General features: G+C 35.9%; 1 protein-coding gene across 1 annotated transcript in view; it reads left to right on the plus strand.

Moving 5' to 3' along the window:
- Positions 1–20,249, plus strand: part of COL25A1 (collagen type XXV alpha 1 chain) — a 485,880-nt gene that overhangs the window by 369,802 nt on the left and 95,829 nt on the right. Inside the window, exons 11-12 of the mRNA XM_045166311.1 lie at positions 15,131–15,157; positions 17,307–17,351. Coding sequence (XP_045022246.1) covers positions 15,131–15,157; positions 17,307–17,351 — 72 coding nt within the window. The remainder of the gene's footprint in view (positions 1–15,130; positions 15,158–17,306; positions 17,352–20,249) is intronic.

Here is a 20,249-nt window from a genome sequence, read left to right on the forward strand (position 1 = left end):
GATTATAGGATCACAGAAGGTGAAGGATCTTTGGAAATCTTTAAGCATTTGAATGCACCTGTAATTTTTATCATGGATAATGGTCAAAACATTTTACTCCCATACACTCTTTTATCAAAGGTTACTTGGGATTCTCAGGAGCCCAGGTATGCAGAGTCAACTCAGATTTTTATCATTGCCAGTGATAAATGGTTTTCTACCCCAATGTCCAAAGCAGCACCATAATAGATAAAGTTCTAAAATAAAAATGGCTGTTTTTAAAATTATAATCTTATCTTCTCTAAATTCATATATGTGCTCTATGATACACTTTGGGAAGAACAACTTAATCCCAATTCCCTACTCTTCCTAGCTTAATGTCATTAAGTATAAATGTCCCATCTAGTCCTAAATGAATTATATCATTGCCTTAATTTGCTCCAATTTCCCATTTCATATAGCTACTTTTCAGATAAAGGCGATCCTTGGATATTTTTTCTCAACTTTTTTTTCTCTTTAAACTCTTCAGATTTAGTTCATACTCTCATTTTTAAAAATGCAGCTAACAAATTCAGTTGAAATCACAAATGTTTGAAGGATGTGTATAATATAGTGATCTTATAAAGTGCATTGTGCTGTTCTTAACAATGTAAAATTCTCCTTTTAAAGAAAACTTGTATAATATATATTATTAAAAGTAGATAAGTATACATCTCAATGAATCTTCACAATGTACATAATTGTGTAACCACAAACCAGATCAAGAAATAGAATGTCTCATATCCTAGAAAACCTGCCCTGCTTCCTCACCATCCCCCTCTTCTGCCTTCTGCTGAAATAGATTAATTTTGCCTGCATTTGAATTTTATAGTAATAGAATCCTACAATATGTAACTTTTGTGTCTGGATTCTTTCATCCGGCGTTATATTTGTGAGATCATCCACCTCTATTTTAATAGCCTTCACAGCTGGTTACAAAAAAAAAAAAAAAAAAATTAAGAGGAAGAACCTTACTTCCTTGACTTCCCTGTTAAAACTACATCACTCAAATAGCAGTAAATGAATGAATAGTCTGTCTGACCTTGGGCAAGTCACTTAACCTCTCAATTTTTCATCTGTAAAGAAAGGATAATAATACCCTCTCTACCTCCCTTATGAGGTTGCCAAAGACAAATGCAATAAATTAGGAGAAAGCACTTTAAAATATATAATGAAGAATTGTATGAGTATGTTATTATTATTATCACTCAATTGTTCCCTCTAGAGTAAATTACAGGTGAGCATGGATTTATATAACAGATGTATTCCTGTAAAGTTCTATATGAATCAGATTTTCATAAATCAACATAGCTTAAATGTACTGGGAAATTTTGCTATTTAAGGCAATCCTATTCAGAGTCTTTTTGTAAAGGAACATAATCCCCTAATTCCTCTTCCCAGAAAACCAAATTTTTATATATTATTTGCTTAAAGGGAAATATTTCTATTTTTAAAGAAATCACTATTTACGTTTGTTAACTTAAATAACACCTGGGTATTTTAACCTATCTCAAAGAAGAGATACTAAAAATATAACAGCAGTTTTCATGAGGAGAAAATTTTCCTTTGAAATTTTTTTTTCTTTCAAATATTACATGTAGGGGATGGAGAGCAGTGAGTGTGTTTTGACTCAAAGTCTGGTAGAAAGAAAAGTACATCATGCCAGTAATTCTGACCTCAGAACAACTTAAAGAGCATATGACTGTAGTCTGTGACCCTTTTTACTGATCTATAAAATGTAGGCAATGATTTCTATTCTACCCCACTCACTGGGATATGGTAAGAAGCAAGTGAAATAACAAAAAATGTGAAAATGCTTTATGAAACAAAAACTTGCCATAAGTGAGAAGTATTGCTGTTAAGATAAAAATGTCAGATGCCATAACTTCACTTGCAGAAAGCCCCCTTGATGAGCCCTAAGGGCTAACAGAGTGATTATAGCTATCAATTAGAGTGTGTCAAATACTGCGATTGATAATGCACCTTATTCCTTTTGTCTTATTTGTTGCTGTCCTTGTTTTTGGCCTTCTCTTGTGTATCACATCTTCTTACATCATCAGCTTTTCACAACACACCACCAGTTCAACCAAGAGAAGATAATAAATGCCACTGCTCTCATCTTTTGCATAATATGCTAAACCCACTACATCTGTTGGGTTCTATCATGGGAGAGTGTTTGCTTACATGAGGATCTTGAGAGGCACTATAGAATTTTTTAAAAGTTTAAGTATCTCTAATGATGAAATGGAAAAATACTAAGAATGATCTAAAATTAGCTCTTATAAAACTGTTTATGAGTGTGTCAGGTGGGGAATTTGTTTTTGTAATCCAGGCTGTATATTTTATATTGCAAAAATAATCATCTGCAGATTAACAGCATCTCTGATAGAATAAAAGAGAAGTCTTGCTTGTCAAGCAGTTCCACATTTATTTAGCCCTGCTGTGCATCTATTCCATAAATAAGGCCTTCAGGTTTTCCAAGAAGTTCTGGAGGAGATTTTAAAAGGCAGAATCTTGAGCTAAAATAAACTGGACCCTATTTAAATACGGAGAAAATCGCTCTGGCTTGTAAAACTAGACTCATGAATCAAACCAAGAACTGACCACAGCTGGATTTGCTAAATTTCTGAACCCCAGGACAAGTTATCTTTATTTTTCAGTTCTTTAGAACTTTGAATAGTATTGAAATAGTATTTTTGAAGGTGTCTTTCCTTTTGATATTCTTACAGTTTCTTTCTTTGACGAAAGTAGAAGTTCTCAAAAACATGAAAGATAAATGATGTATATTCAGTATACCAACTTGTCCCAGTTTGGTTTTTTTTTCATATTTATTTATTTATTTGGCTGCACTGGGTCTTGGTTTCAGCATATAAACTCTTAGTTGCAACACGTGGGATCTAGTTCCCTGACCAGGAATCAAACCTGAGACCCCTGCATTGGGAGGTCAGAGTCTTAGCCGTTGGACCACAAGGGAAGTCCTTGGAAATTATTTTTTTTGTCCAAAGTATCTATAAGCAAGGTTTCCTAGACCATATCCCTTTCCCTACACTGAACTCTTTCTTCCTCTCCCTCTCCCTATATAAACGCAAACTCCATAATGTATCCGTTCATCTCTTTATGAGTTATAAGAGTACTTACAGTTGTCATTCATTGGGCCCTGGTGGTGTCTGAGAGTTTAAACCTCAGAAATTTTTTTTTCTGTTATTGTTCCTTAAAGTGGAATTTATATCGTATCCAAAAATTTATAGGTTTTTTTTTTAGTTTATTTTTGTTTTGTCTGCAAGCACGTTTAATATATTTGAATATATTAAATATTCAAATGAATACAATGAATTGTATTCAAGTGAATACAATGTATTTCCATAGTAGCTAATAACATAAGCATAAATCATTGCTTCTGCTTCATTTAAGATAAAATTGAATCAACCAATATGTGAAGATTTACTTTAAACATATTTAGTTGTAATGTACGGCTATGCCACAGATTTGATAAAAACTTATCATATTACTTAATTGTACTTTGCTCTCTCAGCCTTACTAATCTGCAGGATGATAGAAATCAGACACAGCAGAAGGATTCCCTTCATGATTTTAATCTGGTGGAGCAAGAAAAAGTGTGACAGTGATGGGCACCCAGGCATGTCCAACTCTGAGACCCTGTGGACTGGAGCCCACCAAGCTTCTCTGTCTATGGAATTCCCCAGGCAAGAATACTAGAGTGGGGAGTCTTTCCCTTCTCCAGGGGATCTTCCCAACCCACGGATCAAACTGGGGTCTCCAACATTGCAGGCAGATTCTTTACCATCTGAGCCACCAGGGAAGCCCTGGTGGAGCAAACAAGCCTTCAAATCACAAATAACCAAAATGACCTAAATCATCTTAGGGTATTTAGTTATTAGACTAGATTTAACAGTGAAATTTTTTTTGATAAAACTGCGTTACTTCAGTTATACACACTGCCTGCTGCGATGCCTTAGCAACCGTTCTAATGCTTTATTATCTTCAGTTAATTTAACTGCCCACGAAATACCTGTAAATGCCACACCAACAGAGTTCTTCTGACCTACAGTGCTTTTCTCTAGAGCCCATAATACTTGGTTTTCCAAATTGGCCAAGGCCTGCTCCCTTGTTCTCTCACATGTACCTAATATCCAAATCTCTACTAGACTCCAGCTCTCACATGGAGATATCTGGAATGCTCACAGGATCAAACTCCTCCCACGTGCTTCAAAATACCCACCTCTTTGCCCCATTACTATAGTGCACAGTAGTGGTATGGCTCACCCTCAGAAGAGCAGACCTGGGAAGACGGCAACTCACAGTCCCTGAAGTGAGCTCCAGTCACTGGGGTGGAGAATTCCAGGGTCACAGGTACCCAGAGCACAGTCAAAGGTCAAGGAGAGGGCTACCAAAGGAGGAGGACTGCAACCAGGAAAGAGGTCTCTAAAGCATGGGCCCCGGTGCAAGAACCCCCATGCCCAGGGTAAGGGCAATACCAAGGCCATGTGTCTGAATGGACTCAAACAAACAGACTTCTGCTTTGGTCGGTCACTTCCTTTGAGAAAACTTCACACACACTCATAGATATTCACATTTCTCTAAGCTAAGTTAGAAACTGTCTTCTCCCCTCCTGCACATTTATCACATCACATATAATATTAACTGTGTTTGGAGCTTAGTGTATTCAATAAACTGAGTGACTGAATGGTATGAATTGATGATTCAATAAATCAAGTACCAATGCAAGGAAATCCTATTTAGATATTTATTTTATCCATTGTCATAGCACACCAGGAGTAGGATTAGGCGGGATAAATACAACTACAAAACTACTTTTTCTTCTGCATCACTGTGTATTCATTCATGTATTATAGATAATTTGCAATATGAATGTTCATGAATAGGCATAGTGTAACTAAAAGACTGATTTTCATGAGGAGAGTGAAATAATAACTCACAATTTTTAGTCACATTCAATGAGTATTTTTTAAGTAGAGCATAAATGATTTAGAAGAAATCTTGGGAATCATCTAGTTAATCACTTTAAAGATAAAGAAACAGCATCAGAATGAATAATAACATGATCAAGCTCACAAAGTAGTCCATGGCAGAAGCAGGGTCAAATCCAGGTCACTTGATTGCAGTCTTATGCATTTTACACCCTAGATCTGCTAGATCTACACTTTCTAATGTAGTAGCCACTAGCCATGTGTGGCCATTTAAACTGCAATTAAACAAAATTAAATTTAAAGTTCAGTTCCTAATAATTGTACTAGCCGCATGTCAAGTGCTCAGTCGCCACATGCGGTTACTAGCTACCATACTGGGTTGAGCAATGGAGACTATTTCTGTTATTCCAGAAAGTTCTATTGGACAGGACTGGTCTAGATAGAAAACAGATCTGAACAGTAGATGAGTATATATTAAGGTCCTAAATTTAAGTCTTCCTTCTGCTGATTGTGGGATATTTAAATTTTAGCAGTTAGTGTTTTTTAGCATTGTTGATTTAACATGGGAAAAGCACTTACACGTTACTCCTTAGAAATATTTTTTCCTGAGCGTAGTATCAGGTGATAGGCCTTCATAAACCATAAATTTGCTGCCTTTATGGTACACTGGGGAAGTATGCTAATCACAGAGGGCAGAGGAAGCCTGTTCATTTTTCTTTCTTTCCGGATCATTTCCATTTTGGATGTAGCACTGAGAAACAATTTATTAAATATTTAGAAAGGATAAAGTGAGCTAATTTTGGCCCTGGATATCTGGTAGGAGGTGATAGAGTCTCTGTTTGGGGATCTAATCAGAGCATAGATTCTCAAATACCTAGATCTGTCTTAAATCTGTTTGCTGTAGTTAACGTTCAGTTTTTTGTCTTGGGTCCTGGTTTCATCAAGTGGTAAGAAAAATGTATAGCTTCTTTAATTTCCTGAGCGTTAAGAGACCTCCCTTAAAGAGGCTGGAGCTTCAAGATTTTGAGAAACACCAACAAATGAATCATCTGGGTTTAATATTTTTCCCCAAAAGTCAGCACATAAGATAGAGAAGTCAAAAATAATTTATTCTTTAAAAAAAATTAATTACTGCATTTAAAACTTTTTTCATCAAATATTCATGAATTAAAATATAGTAACATGTCATCTTATAGATAGGCTCTAAAGGAGACCTGTTTTAGAGAAACTTCTTCAAACAATATTTGGCAAAACTAATACAGTTATGTAAAGTTTAAAAATAAAATAAAATTAAAAAAAAAAAGAAATTATGGAGTGATATTATTGAAATGAAAAATCCCAGATACTTGAGCAGAAACAACTGCCTCAAAACTGAGGACTTTAAGGAGAAAAATAGAATGATGTCTAACTTCCCATAAGAAGAGCTTCAGTTCAGTTCAGTTGCTCAGTCGTGTCCAACTCTTTGTGACCCCATGGACTACAGCACACCAGGCTCTCCATCACCAACTCCCGGAGCTTGCTCAAACTCATGTCCATTGAGTCGGTGATGCCATCCAACCATCTCACCCTCTGTCGTCCCCTTATGCTCCTGCCTTCAATTTTTCCCAGCATCGGGGTCTTTTCTAATGAGTCAGTTCTTCACATCAGCTGGCCAAAGTATTGGAGCTTGTCCATGCATTTTCTAAATAGATAATGATGGACAAATCACCCTAGTGTTTTGATTCTATTAAGTACTACTGTGAGGCAACCATTTTTATTTCAAAATATTGTTTATATATACTGGGAGATTTTTGCTTTTTAAATTTGACTAAAAGTTTCAGACAGCCATCTATTAAAAAAAAAAACAAAAAACACCAAGCTCTTTCCAGTGATAAGAAGGAAGATAGCCTGACTTGTAAAACAATGGCAGAAGTTTGGTAAATGGAGTTTTGTAATTTTCATATTTACTAATTCATTGTTGCAATGCAGTCAATAATGATTTATTTGCTAGGAACTGACCTAGGTGCTGAGGATGTAAAATATATGACCTGAAGAATTTGCTTCCTAGTCAAGTAGATTTTATAAATATACTAAAATTCAGCCAGTTAAAATGTGCTTGAGAAACATGGAGGACAAAAACAGGCTCTGTCTGGGTGAACCGGAGAAGGTTCAAAGAGGAAGTGAGTGAAGGTTGCTGAACCTCAAAGGATGAAGACCTTTACATGAAGTCTTCATGTATGGATGACTTGGTGTGACTGAAGAGAGAATCCACGGAGGACTCAAAACAAAAATGAGGCTCTCTCAGCTCAGCTCTGTCCCACTCTTCTCTTTTTTTGTTTATTCTGTGCTCCTTCTTACCCAGTCCATCTGAATCATTGGCTTTTGTACTGAAAACATATCAGCACACGTTATATTCTAAACATTTCCCCTAAGTTTCTAGTTTGGCATTTCCACACACTTAAGCCATGAAATCTGAATCTTGTAAAACATCACTTGAATTATACTCCAGACTCCCATATAATAGTGGCTAGAGTTTATGTTTCTTGACCCTCTCTCATCAGACATCCAAGTGGAACACGAAATGTTATAAAAGTACATCTTACATGAATCCCTCTTAAGTAAGACAAGCTTCTATTATTTATTTCAAATTTCCCCTTACTCTTTGAAACCAATTTTTTGTATCTTCTGATCTTGTGACCAGGTTAATAGCTTTCACAAAGTTATAATTAAAGTCTGTTGCAGCAAACTCTGGAGAAAGTCTGATATTAACGTTTTATGACTCCAATAAGTTAGATTACATGTTATCATTTTTCCCATAGAAACAGACTTTAAAAAGTATTTTCTTCATTTTGCCTAACTTTTATTAAATCATGGAACAATTCTTAACTCAAAAAGGAAATAATTTTAAGTGGCTTAATAGATTGGGGCTTTTATTCTCTCCTTCACAGATGGACCACCTCTCTTTCGTTCCCTTTGTTTTTTATTACAGAAGCTGGTTGCATATTCTTGCATCCAGGAATGACCAGCAGCTTTCAGAGCTTCAGTTTTACTGTTAGCCATCAGGGACAGAGCAGGAACTATGTCCGCCCCCTGCTCACACAGAACATCATCTCCTAATAGCAGGCAACCAGAAGTTGCCTTAAAACACCTCCCAAGAGGCATCCTAAAGCACATCATTTAGAAACTCTACATCCTGTTTAAGTAATTAATGCCTCAATCAAATTTGTGCTAACATCAGTAGTGTCGGAAAAATTCATTAATTTTTTTCTATTCCATGATCTTTCAAACAAAAGACTTTTTAATTAAAAAAATGATATTTTTACAAGCTGGAAAGTGAAGCCAATGCATAATAGCTATAGAAATATCCATTTCATAACTGCCTGCTTTGAAGATTACCATGGGTTGATAATTCTACTTACTCTTTGCATGATGGCTTTCTGAAGTGCATTAGAGACCTTAGACCTACGTTCACATCCATGACAGTCTGAACGAATGAGACCACGTAGACAAAATGATCTTTGTTTTGCAGTTTTAATGTAGAAACTATGAATTGAATTACTCTACTCACTCTTGCACTTAGAGGTAATCTAGAGGCTATGAAATTAGGCTTGTAGCATTAGAATGACTTGGGTGAACAGGAGTGAAAAATCTTGTCATTGTAATTTTTTTCTGTTGTTTGTTTTCTTTTTATTTCAAACTTTTAATTTTGTATTGGGGTAAGCCAATTAACATTGTTGCCATAGTTTCACAACTAGTGAAGGGACTCAGCCATACATATACAATGTATCCATTCTCCCCCAAACCCCCCTCCTATCCAGGCTGCCACTTAACACTGAGCAGAGTTCCATATGCTATACAGTAAGCTCTTGTTAGTTATCATTTTAAACATAGCAGTGTGTACATATCCATCCCAAACTCTCTAACTGTCCCTTCACCCTGGCAACCAGAAATTCATTCTCTAAGTTGTGTTGTCATTCTTATCTTGAGACACTGTTGTCTAAGATATCAGGGGAAACTTGATTTACTCCATGTATTCATTATTCATTCCTATAATTTTTATCAACCTCAGTTCACTTCAGTTGCTCAGTTATGTCTGATTCTTTGCAGCCTCATGGACTGAAGCACTCCAGGCTTCCCTGTCCATCACCAACTCCCAGAGCTTGCTCAAACTCATGTCCATCGAGTTGGTGATGCCATCAAACTATCTCATCCTCTGTCACCCCCTTCTCCTCTTGCCTTCAATCTTTTCCAGCATCAGGGTCTTTTCCAATGAGTCAATTCTTTGCACCACGTGGCCAAAGTAGTGGAGCTTCAGCTTCAGCATCCATCCTTCCAATGAATATTCAGGACTGATTTCCTTTAGGGTTGACTGGTTTGATCTCCTTGCAGTCCAAGGGACTCTCAAGAGTCTTCTCCAACACCACAGTTCAAAAGCATCAGTTCTTTGGCATTCAGCTTTCTTTATGGTCCAAGTCTCACACATACATGACCACTGAAAAAAACAGCATTGACTAGATGGACCTTTGTTGGCAAAGTAATGTCTCTGCTTTCTAATATGCTGTCCAGGTTGGTCATAGCTTTTCTTCCAAGGAGCAAGCATCTTTTAATTTCATGGCTGCAGTCACCATTTGCAGAGATTTTGGAGCCCAAGAAAATAAAGTCTTCACTGTTTCCATTATTTCTCCATCTGTTTGCCAAGAAGTAATGAGTAAGCACCGTTTTGCTGACGATCTGTAGTCCGTACACATGTGAGCTGCCTTCCCTCTCCACAGCCCTGCCTTCTACCACCCACCTATTGCCTCCTTGCTGTTCTTTGAATACTCTGAGCATGTGCCCACCTCTTGACCTTCGTACTTCCTCTTCCCTTGCCTGGAATATCCTTTCTCCTTCTACATGCTTGACCGTCTTGCTGGCCTCTTCTAGAGTTCTATCCAAGTGTCACTTTATCCCTAGGCCTTCACCAAATCCCCAATTTAAAATCCCACCACATACACATCTCCCAGTGCCAAACCCCCTATCTGCTTTAACACTTACCCCCTGACACAACTTTATATTTTACTTGTTTATTTTATTTATTTATTTATTTATTTGCTATCTTTCTCCATTAACTAGACTATGAAGTCCAGGAAGGCTTGTATTTTCATTTATTTTGTTCACTACTGTATCCCCAGTGCCTAGAACATTGCCTGACACTTAATGGGTATTTAAATAACTGCTAAGTGGATGAATTCATGAATGAACCCAAAAGAACTGAGCATTTACTATGCCAACTATTGTGCATGATAAGAGAAGTTTAGAGTGAAGAAAAAAGTAACCCAACAATCACAACTCTGTTGGTAAATTCTGGGAAGAAGTGCAGTCATAAGGGTACTTTGGAAAACAAAAGAAGGGGACCTAGCCTGAGAGGGGTGGCCCTGAGCTCTGAATTATGTAATGGGTGGAGGAGGCAAGACCAGAGAGGAAAAGGCCATTAAGGGAACAGAAAGCCAGACGATGCAGAGGTGTAGAGATGAGAAAGCATGGCTTTTTCAACTGAGGAAAGGTATGAATCTGAAAGCCTTTTAAGAAAGGTCCTTAGGCATCACTATGCAGAAAGGGTTGAAGAAGACTGAAAACACGGTGGCTTTTAGCTGGGTGTGACATTTGCTTAGGTGAGAGAGATGAGGGTTGAACAAGAACAGAGCAATGCTGCTGAAGAAGAGGGTGAACTGGAGATTGTTCTCGAGTTAAGTATCTGGAGGAGTAAAAGATCACCCTCAAGCCCGAGTAATCCACCACTTGGTAAAGGCAATCACTAAATGGGAACTACAATATTCCTTTAACTTACTTGGCTGCCACTTTTATACATAATATTTTATATAATCTTTAAAAATGGAATCTAGTGGGGCAGGAACAGGAATGAGAATCAGTGCCCTGTATAATTTCTTGCTTGTTTATAACTTTTCGCTTAACTTGTCATCACTGTCTATAGTCTTTTCTGAAAGAACATGAAAACTCAGGTGCCAACATTTATATGCAGATGAGTGATGCTATTACTCCACGCTTAGAAGTTTTCAGTGGCTCATTTGATCCTTATGAATAGTTATGTTCACTATGCAAGATCCTTTAATGAAAAAAGCTCATACATTCTGACCAAGAGCTTATGTCAGAGTGAGTATATTTTAAGATATAGTTTAACACTTCTAGAATTGAACTTAAATATAATTTATCATATTGAGATTCTGAATGTTACACAGTTTTCAATCTGTAGATAAGGATAAAGAAATGATAACAGAAAATAAAAGAGTCTACAAAGTAAATGCAAACATCAAAGTGCCCGCCAAGGAAATACTTAAGAAAGGAACAATTCATTGATTGATAAGAATGAACTAAAAAGATTGACTCAGTTTTGAAAACTATTTGATTCAAACTTTTAAGACATGGGATAACAATAATGGATTTATTTTAGAAAACTTAGAACATGAGAACAGTTTTAATTTTAGGAATAATAGGAAATACTAGCTTGACTGGTGAATAATGAATTTATGAGTCTTCATCCAAATCATTATTCGGACTAAGAATATAAGTAAGTTTACGAAAGATTAGATAAGTCAGTCAGTGGTTCTATGGCATTTGCTCACTGTTTTATAAATTTGTGTTTACACTAGAGGCCACAAAACTACTCAGATGTGGACATCTTAACCAACTGGTAGCAACATACCCTAACTTCAAAATCAATTTTTGATCAGTGAAGCTTTCATTGATTGGTCCTTGGAAGGAAAGTTATGACCAACCTAGATAGCATATTGAAAAACAGAGACATTACTTTGCCAACAAAGGTCCATCTAGTCAAGGCTATGATTTTTCCAGTGGTCATGTATGGATGTGAGAGTTGGACTGTGAAGAAAGCTGAGCGCCGAAGAATTGATGCTTTTGAACTGTGGTGTTGGAGAAGCCTCTTGAGAGTCCCTTGGACTGCAAGGAGATCCAACCAGTCCATTCTGAAGGAGATCAGTCCTGGGTGTTCATTGGAAGGACTGATGCTAAAGCTGAAACTCCAATACTTTGGCCACCTCATGAGAAGAGTTGACTCATTGGAAAAGACCCTGATGCTGGGAGGGGTTGGGGGCAGGAGAAGGGGACAGCAGAGGATGAGATGGCTAGATGGCATCACCGACTCGATGGACATGAGTTTAAGTGAACTCCAGGAGTTGGTGATGGACAGGGAGGCCTGGCGTGCTGCGATTCACGGGGTCGCAAAGAGTCGGACACGACTGAGCAACTGAACTGGACTGAACTGAAGCTTAAATTTAATAACCACAATGCCACAGATATATAATGGGATTATTAGTGCATACTCAAAAAATATATACATAAGCAAAATACTGATCAAAATAGCTATCTGTGTGTGTGTGTGTGTGTGTGTCTGTACTCACTTGAATGCGTGTCTGCGTCTTATATTCAACACTGCTTTTTCCGAGTTCCCTTCTAATGATAAATGGCACTATCTTTGACTTGCAACCACTTTTCATGCCAGTACGATCACAGGAGTATATGCATACTTTTGGTAGCTGAGGATATATCCTTGGCAACGTTGTCATGAAAATACAAGATATGTATTCACAATTTAAAATTAACACTACATCTTAAAACTGCTTTTACTTTTGGAGTTTAGCAAAAATTGCAGTAGTTTTCTAACAGTGAGAAAATGTGATTTTTATAACCTCCTTTGACTTTTATTAAGTATTGTATTAAAATATGCAACTAATAAGATTTCACAGATTTTAGAGCTGTGAGCAGTTTTTCTAAATCTCTGACTTACTGTGATCATGCAACAAAGACAAAATTAGAAAATACCAGATATGTTCATCTCTAGTTAAAACATCTGATTTAAAATTTGCTCTTATTTTCATCTGAAAATTTCCCTTCCAGGGTTATATGTCAATGTACAAAATGTCCAATTTAATGAACAGTATTCTTTCAAGTGACAGTTAGGTTTAAAATGGGAAACAAACCTTTTTGAATTGAACATATACATTCTCAGTCTAAACATTGAATTAATGTACTTTTTGTTATATGATTTCCTTTTCAACATCAACATTTTAAAAAGTTAAATACTCTGGAGACACTTGGAAAAATGGAATCCTAGACAATGATGAAACCCAAGTCTTTTCTTCACTCTCAGATCTCCTATCACTGCAGCTTCGAGATTCTGCCTTTACTTAGCATTAACATTCACTTCCCAAACAATTTACCCAAGTGAGGAAATGATTACACATGTTTATGTGCTAAGCGGAAGGAACCCGTGCAGAGCAGGAGGCTCTGATATGGTTACAGAGATAATTGATTGAGAAAGATCCCTGAGGATGGAGGCAAGGATGGATCCCAGAGTCTATGGATGCCTCTACCCTGTGGGAGGAGGGCATCTTCCCCCTCTGATATAGGAAGGAGAGCCACGTGGATTTGAGTTGATGAGAGACATGATGCTGGGAAATTTATTCCTAGAGACTCTGTTTTCTCTGCAAAATCTAAAACAGAGAATTTTAAATTGAAGGAGTAAGATAAGTGAGACAGTCAGACTATGCAGATATATGAGATAACAAGTTCATTAAGAAAATGGTTGGTTGAGTAAATCAAAAAGGAATATATATGGCAAAACATTAATGGTTACATATAAGTGTAACATATAAATGATAGATACATAAGTGTGGATTATATTACTCTTCCTACCCTTTATCATGCTTTTAACTTTTTGTAATAAAAAGGAAAAAAAAAATTCACTTTCTTTCAGTTCCTAGGCTTGTAGGCCAGTATTTTTTTCATATGTCTGAACATTCTATCTCCTTACCCCTATTGTCACTGAGTCAATAAAGCTACATCCTACATTTTTTAAAAAAGGAATATATAAAGGTGATATTGCACAGTGCACTTTCAAAAACCTAACGCTGATTATATGAGGAAATTGTTAGTCTTCCTGAGGATTGCAAAATAATTTACGAGGAACAGATTCTCTGAATGTTCTTAAACAGTGTATTTTTAATTAAAAAATTATGCATGACCAATTCTCCCTCTAATTACCATTCTCTTGCTTTATTTTATGTTAGAGTCCAATGTAAGATGCTGATTAACTGAAATGTCACACATTGAAAATAAGTTAGCCATTAAGTGTAATGGAATAAAGAGCTTTTTATTAATACATGGAATGATGGAGGATCTATAACTTTGTTAAAATACACTGAAGTTAAAAGCGTTTTTGAAAGAATTGGGGGAAAAGTGCTTAATATTTTTATTTAAAAATAGACCTCAGTAGTCAGAATTATAGCTCTCATTGTGCTCTTTCCTACCATCTCAAAGAATGCCTTGCTCTAAATAAAGCCCACAGATCCCCAACATTGACTTGGCGGTCAAAGAACCCTAAATCTCAGAACTGCCACATTTCCATTTTAAATGTAAATATTCCCATTCATCTTCCTAAATATTATATTTCTTCTCCCCCCTCCCTCCCACCCCAGTGTCATAGTTTATGCAACAGCTGACAGCATCTTTTGTTCCCTTTTTTGGTGCACACTAGTTACCACAATTGACTTTGGCATCCCCTAGTTTGGAAACAAGTTTTTGTGCAGGTCGATTGGCCACATTTCATAAGAGGAAGAATAGAACAAAACATGTTTCTTCATAATGCCATTCAATGATTTCCTTTGCAAATCTGCTTCCTGAAGTTTTGCAGATGCAGAAGTCATAGAACAAGTCAGTGGGCTGGGAACTGCATTGCATTTTAAGTGTTTCTAGAAGCAACATCTCCAGCCTTTTAAATGCGACTGAAGTGATAGATTTGCAGGTGTTTGAAGAAACAGATGCACTGGAAGGGCAAAGGTTATTTTTTTAATTAATTTATAGTTGATTTACAATATTGTGATTCTTTTTTTAAAAGCAAAAATCGGGATCCTACTGCATAACGTTCTTCAAAAGAAAACAAGAGAGATAAAATAAAATTTAAAAAAAAGAAAAAAGGAAAAAAAAAAGGGAACAAGAGAGAAGAAAAGACCCATTGTGTACTTCCAACGGAAAATTCTCGTTTTCCTTGACGTACACAACATCAGCATATTTCAGCAAAGAGAACCTTACAGAATACGACAACTTTAATTGGTCATTTAAGTTTAAAATGGTTACAATATTATGTTAATTGAATTGTTTTTCTTTTTTAGGGTCCTCTGGGACCTCCAGGACAAAAGGTAGAGTATAAAAAATACTGTGAAAGTAATTATGTCCCCATCGCCTAATGACTGGCGTGAGAAGGGAATGGAATTAGCTACTGTGAGCCATACCAAAGCAGTCTGGTTTGTGCGTTCTGCTTTCTAAAAATACAATCATATAATGTGAGCCATTAGATTTCTAATTGACTTCATTATAGAAAGTCCAATAAATCCAGAGCAGACTTTTTTTAAGCTGTCTGCCAAATGTGTAGGTTATTGAGTTTTTTAATTCCAATACTAGTAAAATATTGTGACAAAACTTAGAAATCTGAAGGGTCATAAGACATAGCAAATTAAATGCATGGTCTTGCACAAATATATGATTGTCAAAGGACCATTAAACAGACTAGAACAAAGAATGTATTTGTTGCTTGGTGGCTATGTTCAAGTGGCCCACTAGTATCCCCCTTTGCTGAAGCAACCCAAAAAATGGCTTCCCGATTGTTATTTCAACATTATCCAGAGCCATCAGACTTGACCCTTTACCTTCTGGAGAAGAGAGTCTAACACTTCTAAAATTACATCAATTCTACAGTAGAAAATGCATCAATAGCAGGTAGATGGCCCTTTGTGAACAAAACATCACTAAACCCCCACTCCCCATCCACCTCCCACCCTACAAGGAGGACATAAAAGGATATTTAACCTGCAGATAACCAAAATAATAATAATAATAATAATTGTATTACAACAGGTGGAAAAGTGATTATTCTTTATCTTTGGAATCCATCAAAGATAGAGACGTTTATCCCCCAAGCTTGGGCATGTGGCATCTGTTGAAACATGATCCCACGAACCAAGTAAAAGCCAGTGTGTAGTGAGACAACTTGTGTACAGGAACACTTTGTCCTTCGCAATAATGTCTCTATTAAGTATGGTGTGAAATTGTAAAGCTACCCTAATCCACATGCTACCAGGATAAAATTACTGCCTCAGGCTTTGGGAAGTCCTTTAATGACCCACTCAATATAATCACCAAGAAAGCACTAAGGAGCTTGCCATCTCAAATTTTTTTTTTTGCATGAAATGACTATATTTTTAATAGACTTTATTTTTTAGAGAAGTTTTGGATTTCTAATTACTATTTTAATCTTTTCCATTATTCTTAAAAAAATTTAATATCACACACCTACTAAGAAAAATCTGTTTTATAGTGCTAAACAAAAAATAAGCACATTCTATTTAAAAAATGGTTTCTCCAGAGCCTCAAAGGAAGATGTGTGGAGGAAAATGACATCGCTATTTGAAAACATTTGTTACTGTTTCTGTATCTAGTTAAATGTAAGATTTTCTCAGGTAGTAACTACTTTTCTTTTCTATTCTAATCACCCCAGTGCTCGTGTGTGTGCACATCCAAGTGCTTGTGCATACACACGGACAACATATTATTATCATATTCAATGTATAGGACTAGTATTGTTCCTAGTCTATGCTCACCATTTGCGACATCCTGTCTAGTCTACTTTGGAAGATATATTCACCCTCACATGGTTTAAACATACTCCCTGAGTCTGAGGGAAGTGCTTCAAATACAACAAATTTCACTTTACAACATGGGTCCCTTGTAGTGGTTGCTGTTTTCATTACCTTTTATTTTATGGTATTTAATTTCATGAAATTCAAGAGTTACTGGTACAGCTAAGCTTTTTTGAGATGAAACTAAGCCTATTTAATTCTCAAAAGCACCCAAATTTGGAGCCATGAGGCCTTCTGATAGCTTTGGATCTCAATTTATGATGTGAAATTCTTTAAAATCATATTAGGGTTAAGTAGATACTTACAAACATGGTGAGATTTAACTTCATGGCTTCTGGAAAAGCTTGATGATTCTGTTTACATTATTGTGTGTTAGTTAGTTAGTTCAGTCACTCAGTTGTGTCCAACTCTTTGCGACCCCATGAATTGCAGCAAGCCAGGCCTCCCTGTCCATCACCATCTCCCAGAGTTCACTCAAACTCATGTCCATATTGTGTGTTAGAACACAGTGGATAAGATCTGAAAAACATAGCCTCTCGGATTTGTTTTAGTAAGATAAAGTGATAGCTGACATGATTAATATGACATAAATTTAGAATTCAATTATTTTGTGCTTATGATACTAACTTATTTTAACCATATGTCACCTTAGGGTTCTGTTGGAGTACCTGGAATTCCAGGGATGAATGGACAAAAGGTGAGTTCCATAGAATATACTACTTTTGATCATTTGAGGAGGATTAAAATCACAAAGTTGTTCTAATCAGTAATGTTGGTAATAAGTTTATATGCATATAAAAATATTATATATACTTTTGAAATATAGAAAAATTGTGTTGCAAATGGTCAAATTAGTTTAATTTTTAAACAAATGCATTAAATAGCCAAAAGTTCTTAGACAATTTTTCATTTTATTTGATATATATGAGATACAGTGGTATCTTTCTCATAAATATATTTGGAGTAGGAAAAATATAGTATTTAACATTGTGATAAAGTGCACTCTGGTTTATTCTTGTTATTGCAGACTAATATGTATTATTTCTTGCATTAACAAAAGTTATTTCTACAGAGAGATGCTATTGGAATCGTGAATTCAGAAGCTTTTTTTACAGCTAAGCAAAATTAAGAATTAAATAGATTTGCTAAACTCTGATAGCATGCTTTTATTGTACTATTAATAATGAAGGGGGAAAAAAAGTTAAAAAAAAAAAACCCACAGCTCTACATAGACATATCTGTGTGCCTGTGTGCATTTTTTCCTGCAACATATTTGCCAGTGGGACAAAGCAATTACCAGTTGCTGCAGGCCAGTCTGGCAGGGGCTGGGGAGCTGAGCCAGGGACTTTCCTGTCTCCCTCAGAGCTTCTGGGCTGGCCCTTTGAGATCCTGTGACCCAGCTTGTCTTCCCGGAGGACTTGAAATCCAGGCATTCTGAATTGAAATCATAAAGGGCCCAGCCCTTAGGGACAGAATAGACCTCCTCTTGACCTCTTCTAGCTCGTCCATCTTTTTTCTCCAATGAGACATAGACGATGGGAATTTAAAACCTACGAAGTGACCAAGAATGTGGATCTGCAGCTCAGAGAATGTAAATTTTGACAAAGTCCTTGAATTCTCTGGCCTCAATTTCTTCATCTTTAAAAAGGAGACAAGCAATTCCTACCTCATAAGGTTACTGTGAGGATTAAATGAGGAAATAGGCATAAAGCCCTTATATCCATGTCTGATATTGCTATTAAACTTTTTCTTCAGCTCATTTTAGTGAAATCCTGGATATTTGATTGACCTCTGTTGTAAAAGATTCTCTATTTCCAGAATTCCTTGACTCCCAAGTAAAGTTAGTGTTCTTAACCAAATCTTACGGCAGCCTGTGGTCCATAAATCAAACACTGGGCACTAATCAATAGTTCAATGCCCGTGTCACTGCCGTTTTCCACTTAGTAAAATGCATACCTGTTTGCTTCCCAGATCCTGATAAAGACAGAGGATTACTATTCCATTTAGAATATTGTAGATCATGGAGGGAAACATAAGTAAAAATTTGAGAGCATATTTATTCTAGGATGAATTTGAAAATTACATAAGAGGATAATATTTAGAAAGGACAAAATGTAATGTAAATGTTGTTTATAATATTTGTACACGTAAGGTTAATGTTTTGCTTTTACTTCTTTGTTTCATCTTTGAGATAATCATGAAAATTTATAGAAAACTTTACCCTGAAACAAAACAAGTCCACAAGTTTAAAACTGTCACATATATGCTTATGAAGACTGTGTGTTCTTTCTTTTTTCAAAGGAAGTATGCAATTTCCTTAGCAAGAGAAAGGAATGTGACATTTTCTTGTCCTAGTCACCAAGTTTAAATTATATTTCAAGGAAATAGTTAATATTTGCAGCTTTATGTCTTGTTATACATCTTTGTGGCATTTTTAAGGGTTTTCTGTAAAATCTAGGGAAGCTAAATGATTTCATACTTTTATGAAGGTATCAGCAAAATGTAGTTCAAGATTTGTTTTTAATTCATATAACTTAACTAAAACTTTGTTTATAGAATTTCTTTTAATGATAGCCATTATCTAACACCTATAATATTTGCTATATCATCTTAGGACAATAAAGTACAAAAAAACCTAAGTCCACATCACTGAAGTAGCAGGTCATTTAGACAGTAAAAACAAAGTTGAAAATAGAGTAATATTAATAATTTACACTTAGAGCTATGAACTTTGCCTTGGTTCTCTAAAATTTATTTCTCTAGAAAGAGAGCCTAGAATCACATTAATAATTTTTTAAGCACCTTGATGTGTTTAAACTGTCTAGAGAAAATATCTTCTTTGCATGATACTATTTCATTTTTTTCCAGAGAAGAACTTTTGATGCTTGGATCATTTTCAAGTACTGGTTAAGAAAGGATATTATTTCTAAGCTATCAGAAACATGGCAAATAACTAGAAAATTTTTAGAAACTTCTCTTTTATAAGAGAGAAAGAAAATGACTGTATTAAGCAAATATTTTACTTGTCTTCCACTAAAATATTTTCCATCCATTCAGATTGGGGTGATTGACTTTGGCCAGTAACTTGATGGTGATTTTTTTTTTTTTTTTTTACATTACTTTCCTTTCAGTTTTGGTCAACTTGATTGTTAATCTGAATATTTCTTATTTTTGCAATGGTCCTCCAATTCTTCAGATCGTATAAGGAAAACAGACTTACAGAAGCAGTAACATGGCATTAAACTCCAATCTAGCCCCTTCTAGCAGCAGCAGCAGCAGCCTTATAATCTATCAAGGGCTTCTAAACACCCTTCTGTGAAAAGTGGGAGACAGTGTGGTCTGTGGTCTCTGCAGTCTGAGAGAGGAAGCTTCAAGTCTTTGTCCTCCTTTGTGTGAGTTACTTAATGTTTCTAAGGCTCCAGCATAAAATATTAATATAGACTTTGCAATATTAATGAGATAGTATGTCTAAAGTGAACATAATGTAATAGGTACTCAATAAATATTATCAACTATCTGTAGTACTAATAGTATAACACTTCAAGAATTGCAACAAATGAGCCCTAGGCTTACCCTCTAACGGGATGAGAAGCCA

The sequence above is a fragment of the Bubalus bubalis genome, chromosome 7 (assembly GCF_019923935.1).
Source record: "Bubalus bubalis isolate 160015118507 breed Murrah chromosome 7, NDDB_SH_1, whole genome shotgun sequence".
Taxonomy (NCBI): Eukaryota; Metazoa; Chordata; class Mammalia; order Artiodactyla; family Bovidae; genus Bubalus; species Bubalus bubalis.